At 49.1% G+C, this 20,673-nt stretch overlaps 9 protein-coding genes across 9 annotated transcripts in view; 7 read left to right on the top strand and 2 right to left on the bottom strand.

Annotated features, from left to right (window-relative positions):
• Positions 1-28: 28 nt before the first annotated feature.
• Positions 29-1,868, top strand: SNOG_14919 (hypothetical protein; the record flags this gene model as incomplete). The annotated part of the gene is made up of 5 exons (XM_001805037.1): positions 29-130; positions 186-553; positions 623-806; positions 896-1,569; positions 1,616-1,868. 5 exons carry the CDS (start codon positions 29-31, stop codon positions 1,866-1,868), a joined length of 1,581 nt encoding a protein of 526 aa, XP_001805089.1.
• Positions 1,869-2,589: 721 nt separating this feature from the next.
• Positions 2,590-3,216, top strand: SNOG_14918 (hypothetical protein; the record flags this gene model as incomplete). Its single annotated transcript, XM_001805036.1, has 3 exons — positions 2,590-2,788; positions 2,856-2,984; positions 3,188-3,216. 3 exons carry the CDS (start codon positions 2,590-2,592, stop codon positions 3,214-3,216), a joined length of 357 nt encoding a protein of 118 aa, XP_001805088.1.
• A 1,592-nt stretch (positions 3,217-4,808) lies between these two features.
• SNOG_14917 (hypothetical protein) lies at positions 4,809-5,567 on the top strand (the record flags this gene model as incomplete). Its single annotated transcript, XM_001805035.1, has 1 exon — positions 4,809-5,567. One exon carries the CDS (start codon positions 4,809-4,811, stop codon positions 5,565-5,567), a length of 759 nt encoding a protein of 252 aa, XP_001805087.1.
• Positions 5,568-5,739: 172 nt separating this feature from the next.
• SNOG_14916 (hypothetical protein) lies at positions 5,740-5,841 on the top strand (the record flags this gene model as incomplete). The annotated part of the gene is made up of 1 exon (XM_001805034.1): positions 5,740-5,841. One exon carries the CDS (start codon positions 5,740-5,742, stop codon positions 5,839-5,841), a length of 102 nt encoding a protein of 33 aa, XP_001805086.1.
• Positions 5,842-8,676: 2,835 nt separating this feature from the next.
• On the top strand, positions 8,677-9,971 carry SNOG_14915 (hypothetical protein; the record flags this gene model as incomplete). Its single annotated transcript, XM_001805033.1, has 7 exons — positions 8,677-8,840; positions 9,043-9,069; positions 9,176-9,295; positions 9,392-9,524; positions 9,580-9,650; positions 9,708-9,735; positions 9,756-9,971. 7 exons carry the CDS (start codon positions 8,677-8,679, stop codon positions 9,969-9,971), a joined length of 759 nt encoding a protein of 252 aa, XP_001805085.1.
• Positions 9,972-10,846: 875 nt separating this feature from the next.
• Positions 10,847-11,132, top strand: SNOG_14914 (hypothetical protein; the record flags this gene model as incomplete). The annotated part of the gene is made up of 2 exons (XM_001805032.1): positions 10,847-10,979; positions 11,056-11,132. 2 exons carry the CDS (start codon positions 10,847-10,849, stop codon positions 11,130-11,132), a joined length of 210 nt encoding a protein of 69 aa, XP_001805084.1.
• Positions 11,133-15,460: 4,328 nt separating this feature from the next.
• SNOG_14913 (hypothetical protein) lies at positions 15,461-16,142 on the top strand (the record flags this gene model as incomplete). Its single annotated transcript, XM_001805031.1, has 2 exons — positions 15,461-15,965; positions 16,021-16,142. The coding sequence occupies 2 exons, from the start codon at positions 15,461-15,463 to the stop codon at positions 16,140-16,142; spliced, it is 627 nt and encodes a 208-aa protein (XP_001805083.1).
• Positions 16,143-16,532: 390 nt separating this feature from the next.
• SNOG_14912 (hypothetical protein) lies at positions 16,533-18,011 on the bottom strand (the record flags this gene model as incomplete). The annotated part of the gene is made up of 4 exons (XM_001805030.1): positions 16,533-16,853; positions 16,882-17,099; positions 17,162-17,208; positions 17,230-18,011. The coding sequence occupies 4 exons, from the start codon at positions 18,009-18,011 to the stop codon at positions 16,533-16,535; spliced, it is 1,368 nt and encodes a 455-aa protein (XP_001805082.1).
• Positions 18,012-19,669: 1,658 nt separating this feature from the next.
• Positions 19,670-20,673, bottom strand: part of SNOG_14911 (hypothetical protein) — a gene marked incomplete at both ends in the record, with an annotated part of 1,893 nt that continues 889 nt past the window's right edge. Inside the window, one exon of the mRNA XM_001805029.1 lies at positions 19,670-20,622. Coding sequence (XP_001805081.1) covers positions 19,670-20,622 — 953 coding nt within the window. The remainder of the gene's footprint in view (positions 20,623-20,673) is intronic.

Raw genomic sequence — 20,673 nt, 5'->3', positions numbered from 1 at the left:
TTGATAACATGCTGAGCTACTTTCTATAATGGAAACTCCAGTCACATGGGCGTCTCTGCCACATAAGGGCCAACTCGTGGTGCTTATTTTTGCGCGGTTCTGTGAGCCTCTAGTTCGCACGTCTATCGTGGTAAGCCTTCAAAAAATCCAGACAGTTACTAAAGACTGCTAATGATTTCTTGAAGTCGTACATATACTATCAATTAAAATCGTTTGACCCAGCTCTGACACCCAAAGAGATTGTTGAACAGGCAGCCATCCTGCAGACTGTATTCACTATCTGCCAATGCTTTACGGCTCTGATATGGGGGAGAGTAGCAGACTCACCCAGAGGAGGCAGGAAATTAGTTCTCATCATCGGACTATTAGGCTCCAGTAAGGCCCCTGGCTTGCATGGCGGTATCCAGACTGATTTTGTAGTGTTGAGCTGCGTCGCATTTGGGTTCGTAAGCAACTTCACCCAGGCCGTGATTGTGCGTGCCATTGAGGGATCAGTCAATGGAAACGTTGCTGTGATCAGGACGATGGTGTCTGAAATTGTTCAAGATCAACGGTAAGCTTGACCGTCCGCTTGCAGCCGCACTTCTCTATTTATGATAGCTCTGACAAACTGGAAATTAAGATACAAACAGCGGGCATTCTTGTTGATGCCAATGGCATTCAACGTTGCCGTCGTAATTGGCCCTGTTTTGGCTAGTATGGTGGTGGACTCCTCCGATTCCCAGATTAAAGCGTCTCTAGATGCTCCGTTGCTCAGCCGATATCCGTTCGCTAAACCTGCTCTGCTCAACGGAGCTGTTCTATTAGTAGCGCTAGCCATGGTGGTTCTGAGGCTAAGAGAGGTATACAAACTGCGAAGTGTGGAACAAACATGGCGCACTAACTGAAGTGATAGACACTTAAGCCTCTCCGCAATAAGCATGATCACGGGCTACATATCGCACACATGCTTTCAAAGATGTTCCGTACGACCAAAAAGGAAGCTCAGTACTCGCAGGTGCCTTTTGAAGATCTCTACGAGGATGAGAGTGAAATGTTATTGGAGCCACTCGAACCGAAAGATACCAACGCGCATGTCGAACCTGCAATCCTGCCTCTCCGCCGCATGTTCACACGGAACCTCTGCCTCACAATCGTCTGCCAAGGCATTCTCGAGGGCCATATTGGAGCATACAACACGTTGTGGCCGAGTTTTCTCAGTCTGCCGGCCATTGGCTGGCGTACAAACAATGGGCAGAATCCCTTCCAGTTTTCTGGAGGATTGGGTATGCCGGTCAGGGATGTTGCCCTTTCAATGGCTCTGCTAGGACTGGTCGGCATACCCGTGCAAGTGTTTGGCTACCCACGATTGTCCCAGAGGTTCGGAACCATGAAGTTGTGGCGCATCTTCCTTTTCGGTTTTCCGCTATGCTACTTTATGACGCCTTTCACGGTTATCTTACAGTCTATAACATCACCCTCAGCACGGGGAGCGCGCGCCACAGTCTGGGCAATTATTGTTGTAGTACAGGCACTATCGGTGGTCTCAGGAACGTTTGTACTTCCTGCGCAAATAATGCTGACGAACAAGTACGTGGTATATCGAGAGAAAATGCTCTGACTGACTTGGAGCCAGTGCATCGCCACATCCTACGGCCTTGGGGAGAACGCATAGCGCGGCAGTCTTACTGTCATCCTTTTCTCGGTCAATTAGCCCTATGCTAGGTGGTGCCGTCCTTGGTTACAGTTCAGAGCGAGGCATGACAGAATTAGCGTGGTGGCTGATGTGCATGGTTGCTTTGGGCGGATGCGGGCTCAGCTTCCTTGTCCGAGAAGGAACTGGACACGAGATATGGCTCCCTGGCGACAACGATGAGGAGTCCGAGTGAACAGGACCAAATTGTACCAGCTAAAAAGGGCAACAGGAGATTTCATGAGGAACGGGTAGAGGAAAGAAAAACGAGAGCTTCTCTATTTCCCATAGATAGCTGTGGCGCCGCGTTTGTACACTCTCTGTCGGCTCATGTTTGCATCAAACTTACAGTGCAAGCAAAAATGATGTACCTGGGTGTTAAACAAGTGTGAAAATTGGGTGAAATCGATCAAAGACCTAGGAAAGGGATGGTAAACTAAACGCACCATCATGCAGCAGCATTAGTCGATGAGGCTTCTCGGTGACCAAATTACGTGCATGACTCGCCAAGGCACGAAGCGGCTTGCTTGCTGGACGCGCTATCTCTGTCAGCCGTCTCCAGCGGTGAGGTTTGGAGGCCGCACAGGATATTGTCGTTTGACAAACACGCTTATCCATAAGCGGGCCCTGGACCATGTGATGTTGGGCTCGAAAACATACTCATTAAGGTTTTCGTTATCTGCGAAGGACTCAAAATGACATAAGCGATGGGTCTGGGCTTGTGCCGATTCCGAAACGTACCGGAAAACATGCACAAGCCCTCCGAGGCCGTAAGTGACCGTTACCGTTCCCGCGCTACCGCAAATATCTAATTCAGTCATATATATGTATTGCCTTCATACCAAAACATGAAGCAAATGTGAACAATGCATCCAAAATGCGAAATCACATACTCTGATTCGTTTGAAGATATCGGCATGTCTGATACTGGCCAAAGAGCAAGGCTCGATGAATACATTGAGCTCATACGCTTTAAGAAATCGCTTAAGCGCTGCTACGTTGCCATTATTACTCTTCTTACACTGCTCACAATAGCACTCTTGTACGCTTTGTATCTGAGTACTAGGCCTCGAGCTGTCCTATTAGGAGCTGATCCTTTCAAGTTTGTTCCGTTTTGTAAGTGTGTTTGATCCAGCTCACAGACAAGCCATGGTAAAAAAACTTGATATCTGACAGGTAACAGACGCCGGGGAGCCTCTTCAGTGGACAGCTATTTTCGACAAGAAGAGTCCTTACTACTTAGACTCGACTACTTTCGATGATTTGGAGACGACTAAAAAAGCCGTAAGGAGGTTAAAAGTGTTGCACAATTGTAAGTAGTGTTCCAGTGACAAATCCTCTTTTCGCGATTGACAATAGTGGTAGCTTCGGATGTTTTAGCTAACGATGGATTTGCTTCGTATAGGAGCAGCGATGGCCAAATCTATCAGCTTCCTGCAGTGCCGCTTGTGTCCGAACCTTTAGACGGTCACAGATTATATATTATTCGGGGGTTCTTGCAAATGCATTGCATAGTATGTATCTGCCAACATGATCAACGGTGAAGGTTAACTTTCCATGCGTAGATAGTTCTTACGGAGGCATTTGGCTACAAAGTCCAAAACAATACCTCACAGTGGCCTTCCGAACATGTGTTACATTGCATAAATGTTCTACAGGAGGCTGTCACTTGTATGGCAGACGCTACACCATTATCCTACGCTCACGAAGTTGGATCATCGAAAGCAAACACGAGTCAGCAAGTCTTGTGTCGAAATTATTCTGCGCTGCGAGCATGGGCCAATGATCCGATCAGATCCATTCGATACGAGAACATTTCTCCAGAAGGTTCTAAGACAGATTCATACCGAGCGGTTTTTCCGGGACAATAATGCAACTCATCGTTAGTTGAGAGGGTTGAGAAATCGGTCGAGCCAGTGCACGCGTGTGTCTCCAGCGATAAAATACGGGCGAGTCCTAGATTTTGAATCATACATTCTGCACTAAATCTGATTCGTATCTAAGTTTACCCTCTGAAAGCTTGTGAAAAACGTGTATTTTAAATGTTGGCTGGGATGTACCAAAACACCCAGCGTGGCCATCCATACTAACAAAAAAAGGCTCAACTTGGGACTATTGATTCACCTATGACAGTCTCTATCAGAAAGAGGGTGCAAATATACAGCTCTTGGTTAGTATGGGCCCTTGACGCTTGTAGTCACCCCAAATGTCCCGAAAAGCCAAGATCAGAGTGTCAGGCGGGGTTGATGATACGTATTGACACGCCCGATGATTAGCTATCTACCAATCATACTTAAATTGTTGGTTGCAGAGTCTAGTGGTACAAGATTGCATCCTGATACTGAGAGCGCATGGAGAAGGAGACGAAGCAGGTGGAGGAGCTCAATAAGGCACGTATGATGGGGGCCGAACCGTACTAATAGGCTATACAATTTAAACATTGCATAAGAAACTCTCGGGAGGTAGCGAAGGACATTGAAGAGCATGACACGAGGATGGCGCAAGGGGGTGAAGGAATTGATGCACGCAAACCTTGGAGCTGAGCAGCAGCTCGGAAGAGAAGAGGAAGACAGCAACAAAGTACAAAAAGTATGCCGAAAGTTTAATCGCAGTGCTTCATAGATTTCAACGCCAAGAAGAACCAAAGGGGGTGTCTCACATGCAAACCACATGCAGTAAGCTTCTGCAACAACCGTCCGTTGCGACTAAGCGATTCTGAGCAGTACAAAATTCCGGAAGTGCACGAGTTTCGGAAAGTACACGTATCCAGACAGTACACGCATCCGTGCGGTACGTAGACCCAGTCGGTATGTAGATCCGATCGGTACGCAGATCCGAGCAGTATACGCATGGACATGGTACTATGGAGGTGGCCACCAAACTTGGAGCCGTCAATATTCTCACGCACCTTGAAAAATTGCCGGAGTCCTTCATAACCGAGTCTCGCATATTGGCTGTGCATTCAACTTACAGACACAAGATTAGGAATACCTCTTCTTGCGTTGCATCTATGAATGCACCTTTTGTGCTCTATCCATCCATCCATCCAACTAGTTGCGTACGCAATACTCATTACATTGCCGCTTAACAAATCGGAATAACTTTACCATAATAATATCTTCATTTCACATCCATGATGTCGCCTAATTCCTATGAACGGCTAAGTGAGCGCTTCGACGAAAGTACGGAAACATTATCATTTGGGTGCCGATCCACATCTCTCTCCCCTCCCTATCCAACCAGACAACGTACTCCATGGGCAAACCGCTTCAAGAACCGCTGGAACATCTGCACGACCCAAATTCACATTGACTACGTTGTCAAAGCGGTTGTATCGAGACCCTGGATACCGTATCTCCTCGTGATTGTTGCATCAGTCATGGCTGGTGGAGGGGCAGGTTATATTGCGGCAGAGCGCCGCCAGCTCTTCGCCAATCGAAACTATTCGAGTCTCGGCTATTGCGGACTTACCTCCAAGGATAATCAAGGGAACGGTTGTGTGTACGACTTTATCATCGGATCATGGATCGATTCGACGTGCCATGACAGCAAGCTTTATGCCAAATATGTCGAACGTCTTAGACAGCTGAATCTGATATATCACATCGACTTCGACGGAACTACTGAGATTTCCCTAGACGTTGCCTTACGCGGAGATCATCCGGTTATATATACAACTGGAGGACATCATCACTTGCACTGTTCTTACTACTGGGAGAAGCAGTGGATAGCGTGGAAATATGGCGGAACAGCTTGGGATAGCGATACTTTGTCTGATGAACATACAAATCATTGCATCACAATCAACGGTCAGCCTAGAGTCGATGAACTTCGCAATGGCACAGTAATTAAGGTCTCTGCCCCGGAGAAGCGCATCGAATGTATGACACGCTAGATAAATAACAAAAGACATTTCGTACCGAATATGAAATACTGTTAGTTCTTATATGGCCATCAAAGTATGACTGCGGGGCAGCAATGCTTTAGTCCTTTGTTTGTGCAAAAGTTTATCCTATGATAGCGCTGTTCATCACTTCGCAATCAAGTAGTCTACGCACGGCAATATAATGTACAAGTTTCATGCGCAAACCATCTGTGCGAGGGTGCCGTATCCGGCTCCGATCCTGGTGCGCCGCTTCTGGAACAACGAGGAAGTGCCTGAGGGTTAAACCGAAAACTTTGCGCACTCAGTTGAAGCACGTATTCAAGACACTCTGATATTGTATCCTTTACATCTTGATCTAATTTGCGAATGGAATCCTCACGCAAGCCTCGGTCCGGATCTTGAATCGCTCGCACGCCAAGACTAGCCCCTTTCGACTCTTTCTACTCCTCCCACCCTTTTAACCCTCTATTTTGTGCTCTACAAGTATGCCCCTAGCTATGGAGTCCCTACAGATGTCCGAACGAATCAAGCAAGGAAGAAGCTCCATGGAATTGGTCGGCCTGACTTCAGGCTTTGCAGGGTAACGGATGCTCCGATGCGATGCGTATGCAATTTGCTAATGCCGATGGGGAGAGAAGACTTCAGGTCGCTTACTCAATCCAGTTTGCCTTCGCTACCGTAAGTAGACGCTAATGTTTATTGTAAAGCGAGAGGTGTCGAAGCGTGCTAACCTTTTAGGACGCTTTGGGTTTACTTGGATTCAGCCGTGCTTCGATAAGCGCTCTATGGCTTGTTCCTCCTCTGTGCGGTACCGTCATGCAGCCTTTCTTCGGCGCGTGGAGCGACCTGGCTCGAACCCGATGGGGTAGAAGAAAACCTTTCGTTGTGAGCGGTGCCATCGGCTTATCCGCCTCTCTTCTTGCCTTTGCTGAGGTGATGGGGCACTCCCGAATGCGTGTCGAGTACTGCCGTGCGCCCAACTCTTGTCCCGCAGCGCAGATGCTTGCTGTTCTGCTCATTTTAACGATAAACATCTCGGCGTCAGCCATTCAGATGGGACTTCGAGCGCTGCTGATAGACATTTGTCTTGACCACCAGCAGTCCGAGGCGAATGCTTGGGCGGGACGTTTAACGAATGCAGCCAACGTAACTTGCTATATGCTGGCCTACGTGGATATTCCTGGGCTACTACCGTGGGCTGGCTCGACTCAACTTCAGGCTCTGAGTAGGCTCGGTGCCTTGTGGGTAGGAATTACACAAGCCACGACTTGTCTATGCGCTGGTGAGAGCCAGCTCGATAGAGATTTTAATGAAGAGCATAAGCTTCCAAAAAGAAAAAGAAGGACCTTGCGGGATTGGACATCTCTTGGTAGCGAGAAACTGTCAAGGAGAATGTGGATCATACAGGGTGTGCAGTTCCTGTCCTGGTTTGCGTGGTTTCCGTTCCTATCTTACATAAGCAGGTATGTCCTTTTCATGTGTCTTTTGTGCAAGGCCATTCTCTCTGATAATGCTTTTACCTAGCTATGTCAACCAATTGGCTCGGACAGAGGTGTTGAGAGCAAGTAGTGAAACCGACACTCATTCACCCGGTTATGCTAGTCAGTTCGGAGCAATTAGCGATAAATATAGGGCTCGGTACGGCTCGTTGGCTTTGCTATGCTTTGCCGGTGTGGCACTGCTAACGACGTCTGTTGGTCCATCCTTGTGTTCATGGCTGGCGTTGAAACATGGCCTCCTGGGTTGGAAATGTCGCACATGGTGTGTTTCTCAGCTTCTTTATGCAGCGAGTCTGATGGGTATTCTTGTGGTACAGTCGGCTGCCGGTTCGATCTTCATGGCTTCTGTGGCGGGAGTGAGCTGGGCTGTGACGCAATGGATCCCGTTCACGCTAATCAACATGGAAATACTGAGCAACGGGCAAGCTGGTCGTAGTACGCGGTGGGCTGCCTGGCTCCAAAGCCTCAGCAACATAGCTATTTCGATGCCGCAGATGCTAGTGTCTTTCCTAGCAACAGTCGTATTTAGCGTGGTGGGAAATACTGGTGACGGCTCGATACAACTTGGGACAGAGATGATATTCGCAGCCTGCTGCTGTGCTTCTCTATTGTCTGCACTGCTGATAACCCGCTTGGACGACGAGGACATGTAGTATGCTTTCAATGACCAGCAATGGTCTGATTGTAATGAATACGAAGTTCTACTACCAAACTTACTGTCTTGTACGCGGTACAGTCTGTGCACGAGTGCTTTATTTGTTAAGAGAAGTGAGCTAAATACACAGTACACCATAATAGCTTCGGAGGCGACTGCAGCATCACGACCACTCGGTAGATTCTTTAAAACTTTTGATAGATCCATCGCTTTCCTTATGGCAAACTGAAACGAGGTTAGAAAGAGATTTTTTCTTACTTTCATGTATAGCTGTTGATCCTGGAACGCGTGGCCGACTGGAGCTCGTCCCAGTAGATATCAATGGGACCAAATATGGAACGTGAGTGAATCGGGTTGTATTGGTTCTATTGAAGGACCGATCTACATCATGCGCTAGTGCTTGAGAGAGAAGACATGATGAGAGCCTGGGGCGGAACACTAGAAAGCTACGGTGAATCACTGTGCCTGCGGGTGGGGTGCGGTGAGTGGACATGTTGTGTTTTGGTAGGCTGAGGCAAGCTTAGGAACAACTGGGAAAGAGGGATAAGAAGCGACTTCCGCCGGAGTACTTTTCACTCGTTTTCTCACGGCCCTGACCGGTAGACATTCGTCATTGTTCAAGTGGGCATAGCACGTAGTTTCAATCCCTGTCCATACACTTCGAGTCAGCCCAACTTAGAAGAACTGGTCGGACTCCTACCCTCAGAATTCGTTTGTAGGATTTTGAAACGTGAGACTATCAAAATTTGTTCACTTCGCCATGCACAACGTCTTAATCAATGCTGCCTGCGAAGCTGCGCCGTAGTTAGGCCTGAAAAATGCGAGCAAGCGGCACGAACACGTTTTAGTGAGAGTGCAATGCAAAGTGGATACATCTTGAGGATCGGAGAGTCTAAATGCTTAAGACGAGCCTGTTTCCTCTGCAAAATTGAATCAAACACTCAGCAGTTGAACCACAGCGACCATGCAGATGTACATTGTCACCCTCGTCTCATTCTTTGCCCTCTTCTTCCCGCAAGAGACTACTGCATTAATCGCTAGCCCAGCGGCTCGTGCAATCGTTCCACTATCGCAGCCCACCTTGCGGTCACTACCACACCGCGTGGATATTTGCGGTAACACGCCGCGGTCACTACTACATCATGTGGAGATTGGCAGTAACACGTCGCCTTCGCACCGTGCCTTTCGCTCGAAATTCCCTCGCCAAAACCAATAAATCCCCTGTTCTTTATTCAGGACCCGAAGGAATATTCTATGTGCGGAGGCAACAACAGTATCAAGAGCACCTACAATAGTCTCCTTGTGTGTAGCGATCAAGCATACTGTCTAGGTGGAGAGCCTTGCCACGGATACTATTGTAAGTGCTCTGACGATAGAGGTCTAGACAGCAGCCCCAAAGTCACTATGACTTCAGTTATCGGCGACTAAACGGGAATTGTCTTATGGGAACTGATGACGCTTAGTGAATACCACGACCTGCGAGCATCGACCACTATTTCTCTAACGGAGACCGCGATAACGTCTGGTGCTGGCCCTGGGCTTGAGACTGTAGCTGCAGTTGTCTTCGCTGGCGGTATTGCATGGTATCTAGCATGTTAGTGTACTCTAGTGAACATATCACAGTACCTTGCTAATCCTTTATAGCTCAAAATGAAGCGACGGCAGCTATATTGTTTCAGCCACCGCCACAAAAGCCTGAAGGCTCCCGAGAAGATGACCATAGCTGTAAAGATCAAGGCGAGGAGCCTGATTGCGACAATGGCGGTGGCAACAACCCCTGGGGGCTATGTGCGAGCGGAAACCGGCAGAACTGTGAGTAATGAGCGAAGAAAGCGAGGTAGTCGACATTGTACTGACATTACTGCAGGACCCTGCGAAGAACAAAACTGCCCAAAGGATAAAACCGCTAGTTGCCCCGCCCAAGACTGCAATGGCAATGTGTGTTACCTTCGAACTTCCATTCCGACTCGATCATATAACTGACACTGATGACAGGACTCCAGCCTGCAATGCACCGCCAAAGGTAAGCTCAAGGGATGCCAGTGCTGCCCTGAAAAGCTTCCGAAATGTCCTGCGGATGATTTCAAAAGCGATGAAGAAAAAGACGAAGATATGTGTAAAGCAGACAAGTTCAAAGGCCGTCCATGCAAAAATCCTGATTTCGAGTCAATGGACGTCAACATCCACGAAACCTTTCCAGCCACGAACAATGCTGCTGCCCTCGGCACACAGGCAGCAATATCTCTGCAGAAACTCTGAGGCGGAGATCCAAACACAATTCCAGGATATCAGAAGAAAGAGGACACAAGCCCGTTCGGTCTCCATGGGTAAGTCCGCAAAGCGCGCTTCGGAAAATTATACTGACACTTCACCAGAGCCGCATCGAATCAGCCACGAGAGCCCAAGGAGTACTGCAAGTGTGGAGATAACAGGGCAACTATTTGGTCCGTGGCACCAGAGGCAACAGCGCCGTGTCGGTGGAGCCCGGAGTCTAGAGGTATTGCGGCCACCTTCTCAACACCAGCTCCTGCCCCGACCCCACCTCCCGCTCCTGCAAGCCCATCACCTGCGACGCCAAATTCGAATACATGTCAAAATATTTGTGGAGCAATGATTTGCTTTGAGCGGTGTGACTAGCATAGCGTAATTCGTGAAATGTCAGATTTCTACTTTCTAGCGCCATCCACAAAGTGTAATGAACTTGAGTGTAGTGTGTCCATTCCCAATATCGCGTGTGGAGACTGCCTTGGCTATGTAATATGGCTGATTTCATTGTCGCGGCGCGCTACCCGGTGGAGTATTCGCCTCGCCCTGCTTTTTCGCCTCACCCTCGCTCTCCAACGCGTCTGACAAATCCGACAAATCTCGCGACGATGGACGAAGCTACTGAATCCCATCATCCAACAACGCGTACGAAAAGTCCGGCGACTCCGGCGATGGTCCACGAGCAGCATACCGCCTCTCTTGCTCGGTCAATCCATCTTCCTTCTCTCGGCCATCACCCGTCTTCTCCGTGCCCCCGCCAGGTTTCTCGCTCTCCGCCGCACGTACTTTATTCTTGAACCACAAGCGATACACGCTCGGCACCGGTGAGTGAGGGCATACACGGCAGCCGAACCACACCGCGCTCGAACATGTCTGACAGTGGTAGCAGTGACTGCAGTGATCTGTCAGCTCTTCTGTACAGCCGCACTGTGCGCAATCTTCGAGCTGCAGAGTGTTTCTATGTGCTCGTGCTCTGGGTCCTGAGTGATAGGTCAGTTGGAGGTAGGCCATGCTGAATAGACGCTGGATTTACCTCGTGCTTGAGACAATTATTTTCTAGTTGGTGATGATATGCAAGCATGTTTGGTGAGTGGGTGGCTCAAGCCTGCCGGAAAGCCCGCCGGGCAGAAAAATTACAATAATTGTATCTTTTAAACGCGCTAACCTTGCTGTCTATATCTATCGAGATAGTAATAAATGTCTATTAGATTTGCTCTCTAAGACCCTGTTACGTAAATGTACTACTTAGTGCGTACAGAAGAACTCATCTAGCCATGGTGAACGAGGGGAGGAAGCGTCTCCTTTCAGTGTGCAGTGTGGCCCTGTCTAAGGCCACCTCGTCATCCTCCTGCGGCCATATTGGGAGCACCACCTAATGCAAATGGCGTCGCACTAAAGTTATCATAATCAGCATCTACAGCAGACCTAGTCAAATCTAGTCACCAAGCATGAGCGAGACCTAAGCGTCCTGAGCTGTGGCGGTGCAGGCTGATCAGAGGGTGAGCGGCTCATGACACGGGCGTTATTTTGCTTATAAACTGGCGATACGGAGCTAACCAAATAGGGAAGTCCAGGACGGTCAGTTTTCACTGACTTACTCGCAACAGTGTGGTGTCAAAGTGGGGCTCACTTGCCCTTTCAGGTCAGGAAAGGCAACGCGAACCTCTCGTCTTTCCTCCACACTGCCCCATCATCCTGATGCATCACGTTTCGATGCCTATTGTCACAGGACAAGCCATTCTGTCTGTAAGTCCACGACCTATAGTCGTACACATGCACGAAACAAATGCGCCCCAGGGGTCAAATAAGGTAGGTCGCCTTGCCATCGTAGGCATGGCCACGTCGACATGAGTTACGACCGTACATCTTGTGAAGAACATCCACTTCTAGTCCGAGTCAAATCAATGCACTTTGGGTACTGAAAACGTCCTTCAATGTTGGTCGCTAGCACACCTTCTTCCCGGTTCGCTCGGTGGCGGCCCCTCGAATTAGCTGTTAGACGGCAGGGGTATGGGTGTAGGATTAGGGCGTGCTTACATAAGGAAGCACTTAGTATAAGTAGTCGACTCCTAGGACCCTAGCAGGGTCAGCGATTCGTCTACCCTACAATACACCTGCTACTTCATCTTCCACAACACTATCTATCCTGAGACTGACACTCACTTCCTGACATTAGCAAGGCAGCTCGATCCGTTGATCTGTGCCCTCTGTAGGTTTCTCTTGGAACGTCCATCTATAGCCAGATGTGAGGATACTTTGGATCATTTAATCATATTTACTCTGGATATGGTCTCCAAACACTGCCGACTTTGTAACAGACTTGGTTTTCATGCCGTCAATAGATCTCTTCGGATCAAGCTATGCTTCAAAGTCAATGAGATGCACTCGACATATCGACCAACTTCCCAACTGATCTCACACACTGTTACATTGGAGTGGGAAGAAATGCCACACAGCGAGATCCCAGAGACAGTTGTTATGGTAATTGGGTCACAGGAATCGACGTGGGTCCTGTGGTCCGGAGCTCACGCCGAGATGTCTCATACAAGCCTGTTGCCCGCCCTATAGTCTCGAACAGTACAGGAGGTCGGAAAGTGCCGGATATGATACACAGGTGGATGAGCGAATGTTTTAAGAACCACAAGACATGCCATACTCTTATTGATCCTTTCTTTGATAGAAAAAGCTACATTGTATCACGCCTCATTTCTGTTGAGAAAAGCGACCGACTAAAATTGATTGAGCCTGACCAAGCTGGCAAGGGTAGCAATGTCACGGCGACTCCCATATGCGACGCTCACTCATAGATGGGGATGCAAATGCCTATTTGTTTTGACTCAAGCGGACAAAGACGCCTTAAGCAGACGGATTGACCTCTTATCCCCACCACGAACTTTCCGGGATGCTATTCGGGTTTGCCAATTCCTGGCTATACCATATCTCTGGATAGAGACGCTCTAGATCATCAAGTTTATGCACATGCTTGTCTAAACATCTGAGCGCTGGTCGCAGCAGAAATGTATACAAAAGATGGTCTTTTAAACTGCCCATAGCAGTTATACGGAGGAACATAATCCAATCTGCGCAAGAGTTCGACGCAGCGACTTCGACGAATTAGGCTATATCGACACTCCCGCCCCACCCTGAGGGTTTCAATCTCTCCAACTTGATGTCACGCGGTTGGGTACTACAGGAGCGATCTCTGAGTCCATGCTCGATCTATTTCGATGTCGGCGAACTTCGATGGGAATGCTCTGAGCTTCTCGCGAGCGAATATCACCCTCGTGGAGCGACACATGAATGTGATGCACGACATAAGCCACGTCTCTGTGCATAAGAGGCGCCCTTCCGAATTGGAAGTCTTCTCGTGCATTCCCGAAATATTGCTGATCGTCGGAATCATGTCTGGCAACAGGGCTGGTGGCAGTGCTGTCGAGCAATTAACAGTGCTGGATGGAGGTGGCAGAGGTCTTCTCTCAGTGTGATCTTACGCATTCTTCGGATGGCTTGCTTGGGTTCTCCGGCCTTGCAAAATACTTTGCGCGGGAGTTCGTCGATGAATACTTGGCACGACTGTTGAAGAAGGACCTCTTTTATGAACTTCTGTAGTTTTGTGATGCCAGTCGTGTTTGGATTTGTATAGAAGATACTTCACAAAGCTATACAGGTAGGCACTTGCATGGCACTTGCATCGATACTTTAACGGGCGCAAAGACTAACCTGGAGTACTCACATGGTCATGTGCTTTCAAGCCATTCAACATCGAATTTCTTTTCAATTTATGCGATGCCGTTCTTGAAAGGTTCATGCACACCGCTCGGATTCTTGAATCTATCACATTCCTTAGAGGTAGTGATCCAACAGGCAATATCTCGGGGGGTCATGTAACTATGACTGGACTTATGCGAAGAACGAAGCCACGCATTAGAACAGGTCATGATGTTCACCAACAATTCGAATGGTACGATACACGCCACTGATTCTATCCGGTAGACAAAACGAACAATGATATATATCATTGTCTCATGAGCTACTCGACCCACCCAGAAAAGGCCTTTGGCTTGACCGTGGCACGACGCTAGGCAGCAACTAAAAGTGGGTTTTATTCATCGAATCACTCGAGGGGCCCGGGACAGAGGCAAGGATCGGCATGTTTGCACACCCTTTGCCCAATATTGCCGCTGAAAATGGGGTCGTCCTTCTCCCTGGAGAATATCAAGAATTCCTCTTATGCGACCTTGCTAATTGCAAGTGTCAAACTGTGAAGATCATATCGGTGCCTTGCAAAAGATGTGCACCCCCCTAGAACTTCTATAATGACAAAAGTCTATGATAAATAATGATGTAACAGAAGAGCGGTGATGTACTTAATGATATCATATTGCGGGCAGCAATTTTAGAGGTTAGAATTATCTAGTTCGCTCTAAAAGTGACACCTGTTAACGGCTATCTAGACCCTCTTAGACTATCACGAAGATCTAAGCCAATAGGAGTATACAGAGGTGTCTCTACGCTCTATTCAGTGAGGCTGAGGGGGGGTGCACATCTTTTGCAAACGATAATATGACAACCCTGCTAAGAATCGATGGAGCACGATGAGGGTTCTCGGATATCTTTACTGTACTGAACCATCACCTATCGTTGTGCTGCGATGGGGCGAAGACATTTGAGTCGCATCTACGCGCACCACATTCGGAGCAGTATTCTACCAAAATAGATCACAGTTCTTACAACGCACTGCTACTTGCTGCCGTGTCCTGAATATGTTCGCGCAACTCCAATTCTCACTACATCGAACCATAGTACATGAGAGATATCCAGACTACCAGATCATCAGAACCCCATTTTCCACATCTACAACCACAATTTATAGTGATGTTTCCAATAGCTTACGCATGATGGTGCGTCTTGAATATGTTCGCGCTGCTCAGATTTCTACTAGATCGAACTGTAGTCTACCGAAAATATACAGCCTACCTAATCCTGCGAACTATACATCCAATATCCCTAATCGAAGGTACTACAACACTTTCAACAGCCTATGTCTGATGGTAAGTTCTGAGTATCTTGGCGCTATAAAGACTTCCAAAAAAAATCGAACCAAAGTGCACTGAATATGTCAAGCCTACCCCATCCTCGTGAACCATATTTTCAACGTCTCCAACCAAAAGGTCCAATAATGCCCAAAGCAGCTCGAGTCTGATATCAGACCCTCGATGTATACGCACTACTGAGATTTCCACTGATTTGAACCAAAGTCCGCCGAAGATATCCAGTCCCCTCAATACCCCGAACCACAGAAAACCCTTTCACAGACATTTCCCTCGTGTACCAAACACCACAGTTAGAGCAGCGCGCACAGTCCCCCTTCCAAATCGTATAAATAACTAAATGTCGCCCTATTCCCTTCATCACATCTATCCCCTCATATCACATTATCACACACGCATACATCCCATCACAGTTCTGCCAGACATGAAAAAATGTCTCCATCAATATTTCACCCCTTCACCCACCTCCCCCCAGAGCTCCAAGACCTCATCTGGCAGCACAGTATGCCTGTTACCACCACATTGCACATCCGCGAAGGTGCCGATTTGGACATAACATCCATTTCCCCTCCACCAGCACAAGCACTCGCTTCCAAAGCCTCACGCGCCGTCTACCTCTCCCAATGCTACGCGTCCTACAGCATCTACACGACAGAAGACTGGGCCCAAATCGCCGTGAACGACAAGAGCACGATCCAGCTCGTTATCACGCCGGCGGAAAATCCCAAGGCGAATTTGAACATCACTTGGACGGAGCTGCAGGTTGTACTTCACGATGCGCTGCCGGTGGTGCAGAGACTGCACATAGTCTGCAGTAAGCCGGAACGATTGGTCCGGCTGTGGATGGCGCCGGAGGCTGGGCTCGTGGGGCTGGGGAAGAGTCATTGGGATGAGGAAGTGTTTGGGAGGGAGGGTGTGGTTTCGGATCGCGATTATCGTGAGTCTTTGCGCGCGGATCTGAGTTTGACTAGTAGCGCTGCTACCCCTGGAAGAATTGGAGGTTGGGAGTGGGGAGGTGGTTGAAGAGAGAGGATTGGTGGAGGAACGGGTTGTGGAGGGGTTTGGTGTCGAGGCTAGGTTTAGCTCGACCAAAGTCCTTTACGCTGGACTGTGAAGAGCTGCATAGGGAATGTGGAGAAAGTGGGAGGAGATGGTAAATTGGGGATTCGGGTGTGGCTGCGGGTGCGGAGCCGTTGACGGAGAAGGCGATTGAGAGGTTCATTCGGGAGACTGGGTGGGTACCGAAGAACTCGACGCCGAGTAGCGAGTATAGTGTCGAGGTCGAGTACGATGGAGAGCTGTGGCTTACGGTGGACTGAAGGATTTTAATGATCTTGAGAGCTCGTATTAATACCATGCATTGCTCCGCGAAGATATACAGCCTTGGTGATCAGTGACTTGGCTTGGATGTGTCCTATATACCATTCGCAGCCTTGATAGTACTTGATTGACGATCAGTCCCTCTTTGAATCTATACAGGGCCCACGAAACGACCTTACTTAATCTAGATTATGGTGATTTCCTCGCGCTCCAGGGACTGCGGATCAACCACGTCCGCGAACTCCGGATACTCTGGCATGGACTTCGATCCTTCCGCAATCCACGGATGAGTGAAGCAACCAATTCTTCGGAACATTCTGGGGTTTTCTTGTGCGATCTCAAGGATCAAGCCGTTGATGTGACCGCGCGCCATGCCACGCTTTTCGTCATGGTCAGTTTCATATAGTTTGTACAGACTTCGATCGTGCTGAGCAAGTACGCAGTACCATGACCCTTGAACGTCTCTTTGCCAATTTCCATTGTAACCGCCGTCGAATTGCTCGTGCTACCATGGCGGGTCTTTGGCCATGTACGGTGATTCGATTGTGAAGCTGGTCGAACATGGCAGAGGAGTTTGACTTGACCAGCGAATACCCGGCCCATGGGATCGCTGCTTTCAGTCTGGAAGCTGTGCCCAATTTACTCCGCGATGATTGCATTTGATCGTTCATAGTCCTAATGCCCCAACTCGCGTGTCGCTCTGCAATGAAGTCCACTGCGCAGGCTACTGATAGCCACGACCATGAAGGGGCTGTCTTACATGGTAAATACGTTGCACACGGCTTTATAGCGCTTTTAAAAGGACAGGCTTACCTATGAAGACTAGGTATTTTGTGGCTTCATGATTGTGCGTGCGAGGCCTGTACCCGCGATTAACTTACCAAGGCAGACCTAATATGAGATCTTTCTGCCAGAGTCCAACGAGATAAACATCATCAAGAGCTCGACCGAAAGCTCTTGCCAGACCCGAGATCGCAGGCAATGCGTCGGTCGAGTAAGTCAACCTACATTTGGCAAATGCCATGCAGACAAGACGCCATCTCTCGTACAGCTTGGCTTTCTTATGTTTGGCATCGTGCTTCGAGTCTTCTATGTCCAAGAGTCTTGATAGTTTGAATGGCTGGTGGATGCCCCAATACGGTAACGAATCACGATCCCAAGGTATGCCTCCAGGAAACACTTCATTCGCCAGCATGGCATGGCACTCCCAAGATAAGACATCGTCAAAGTAAATCGATCTGCGGCTGAGCAATCTTTCTTGTAGAACCCATCCACGTGACATCAATGTTGTAGATCCCGGTACACGGCATGAGTCGAAATTGCATACGAGGTAGTCTAACACATGCCCTTTACGATGGACTGGAACGTGGAAGGGCAGTAGGTCGTCTTGATTACTCTCATAGAAGAGTCCCCATTCTGGAAAATCGGCTACACCAGTCGCCCCGAAGTTGAGAAATGCATTCGTGTAAATGTTGCCCATATTCGCAATATCCCGCTCGCAGTCTATGGCATCGTCTTGGATTAAGCAAAGTGAATCGATCCAAATATAGTCGATGCCAAGGCGACGACACATTGCTATCGCATCTCGAAATACTTTGGGTAGATTGTTGATAGGTATGCTGTTTTGCAGCTCAAGGAGATTGTCCTTGAGTAGCAAAGGCATGTTCGCGGCAATACACCACCGATGACTCAGAGTTGCATAGCGAAGCGATGGCTTGTCAACTAATTGTTCTGTCAGAACCAGGAAAGGGCATTCCGACTGCCGCACTTCCTTCAATCAATCTAGTTGGCAACGGTACATTCCGTGGTCCAGATATAAGGCGCTGACAATGACTATGATTTTGTGTACATTCATCTAGCCAGGCCTTCATGGTCGCAAATCGTAGATCACTGCCACTGTGTGAAACGATGGAACTGGCCACTGGAACGTTGAGAGGATCAGTCGCGTGTAGTCGTTCCATATGCATCTTGAGGTGACCGTTTGTGGATATATAAGGCCCCAATTGTAGGCAAAGCGTGTCTTTGCCGAAGAAAATCGTTCTTTCTTGACTATCTGGTAGCTCAAAGTTGGTGTGCTTCTTGAGTGAGAGGAGGTGTGTATTCGACTCGTATAAACTGGCTGTAATTGAAGTCACTTTCATATCGTCCGATGGTCCATTATTGCGACATAGAGATTTGTGAAGACGAGTACAAATCTGACACCCGTATCTTGCAGCTTCCCGTATTTGTTCAGTATAGTATGTCTTACTCGTGTCCGCATGTAAATTCACATCCGGTTGGATCAGGAGCCCGCGACAGGTATCGCACAACGCCTTCAAAGTCCCCTCTTTAGACAAATGCTTAAGCACGGGAGTGACTAGCGCGTCGTCGCCCATTGCGAACGACGAATGTGGTGATGCGCGTGACGCCGCGGAGAGTAACATATGTGTAAGAAGGAACAGCCTACGAACGAAAGTTGATAGTGGGGTCATCAAATGACGTGCAGTGCAGCCTTGAACAAGATGGGGCGGTGCTATACGTAAGCCGCAACAGCGCATTTGAACGACAGGCGAAACGCGACACGGCATCAACTTACTCTCACCTCATAACAAGGCTCTCACACATCGTGAACGGACTAGGAGACTTTAAGACATATTGTATTCCAACAGCACGCTATACACAAAGTAGTAATGAGTGTACAGATCTTGACATGACGCACTATATCCCTGACAATTGTCTCCAATGTTGATAATCTGAGTTTATGCTTGACCTGAAAAGGCATGCCAATCTCGGTGTAGTCTCAGTCTTTCCTCCGCTGACACAGTTTCTTACAGTACTAATCGTTACGAACGATATTTCTGCCATTCTAAACCGTATGCCGAGTATGGTCTTTTTCTCGTTATGTGGAGTGGGGTGTTGTTGACTCTGAAGAGTCTGCTTCGTGAGGTTGTAGTTGGGGAGGGTATGGTGTGGTGGTTTGGGTGGTAAAACAAGGGCTCCAGGAAATGCTGCAAATGCTGATGTGATGCTGAACGCTGGGAAGGGGGCAAAAAAGGGAGCCGTAGAAGGGTCATCGAGAGCGATTTAGCAGTACAACTGTTAGACTCAAGGGAATTCCGGCGCTGAACGAACGTTCTCCAGCATAGAGAACTTGAATAGGAAAAGCGCATGTGCTGCTCTTTAACTAAGCTGTCCGACCGTCGAACCAGATATCCACTTGTTCCAAAAGTGTGCTGTACTGCTAGATGCCTCGAATGATCCAACCACGACGGCAATGCAAACGGAAAGAGCAAAAATAGACAACGCAAGAACACGGACGGCCCACCCCGTCGAGTCCAGATGCTAGGCGCCATTCGTGATTGGCGGCGGGCCTAGTCGAGGGTCACCGGGAGGTAGGCCAGGCACCTTCTGCGGCGGCGGGTGCGGGTGATGCTGACAAACGTGGTGACAATGCGGAACAGGTGCGTGCGGAAGATCGTCGTACTCGTCGTCATAGTACTCGTCGTCCTGCGGATCGAGAGAGCCGTCGTCGGCACGTCGGTCGTAGCCACCTGGCGGAGCATTCTGAGACTGCTGGGCGTTGTTGGCGTTGTTCTGTGCTTTCTTGCTCGCCTTCTTGCCCTTGCGCCCTTTCATCCTGGCTTTCTCCAGCAAGCGACGCTTCTCGGCCAGCCTCTTTCGCTCCTGTCTGTCTTTCCTCTCATACTGCCGGATCAGGGCCTTGGGCTTGTAGCCAAAGATGTCCTCGAACTCGCAGAACTCGCAGATCCAGGGGTTGGGGGGCGGGTTGTGGAAGTTTGCGTATTCCTGCTGGATGCGGCGCTTGTTTGCAGCATGCTTGTATAGCTTCGAGGCACTGCGCTTGGGCTTTGGTGGCGGCGGTGCCTGCTGTTGCTGCGGCGGCGGTTGAGCACCTTTCTGGGGCGGTGGGGCGTTTCTGTTGGCAGCAGGTGCATGCGTGCCGTTCATCCTGGGGCTCGTCTGGGTGCCCTGGGTCGACACCATCGGGGCGTCGGGGCGGACGGGTGGGCGAGCACGAGCGGTCTGAGGGTGGGGAGCGGCGTTGGAGGATGGGTAGGCGCCCGGCGGTTGAGGGTAGGGACCGTTTTCCTGGCCGGGCCAGACCATCTTGTTTGCCGAGTCGGAGCCGCACGTGAAGGTGAATTGTGTCTTGTTGGCGCTGTTCTTGGCGGCTTCCTGCTGCAGCAGGCTCACGTTCTCGTTGCCGTGGGGCGGCGGGGTTGCTTGCGCGTTGGCGATGGCGGTCGAGATGATGCCGCTTTGCTCGGGTGGACCTAGAGAGAAAACAAATAAGTCAGCGCACGGACGTAAATCGGGGTGTAATC

Source organism: Parastagonospora nodorum, assembly GCF_000146915.1.
Source record: "Parastagonospora nodorum SN15 chromosome Unknown scaffold_34, whole genome shotgun sequence".
In the NCBI taxonomy this organism is placed as follows: domain Eukaryota; kingdom Fungi; phylum Ascomycota; class Dothideomycetes; order Pleosporales; family Phaeosphaeriaceae; genus Parastagonospora; species Parastagonospora nodorum.
The sequence above is the reverse complement of the archived record's forward strand: the minus strand, read 5'-3'. Positions and strand labels throughout refer to the sequence as shown.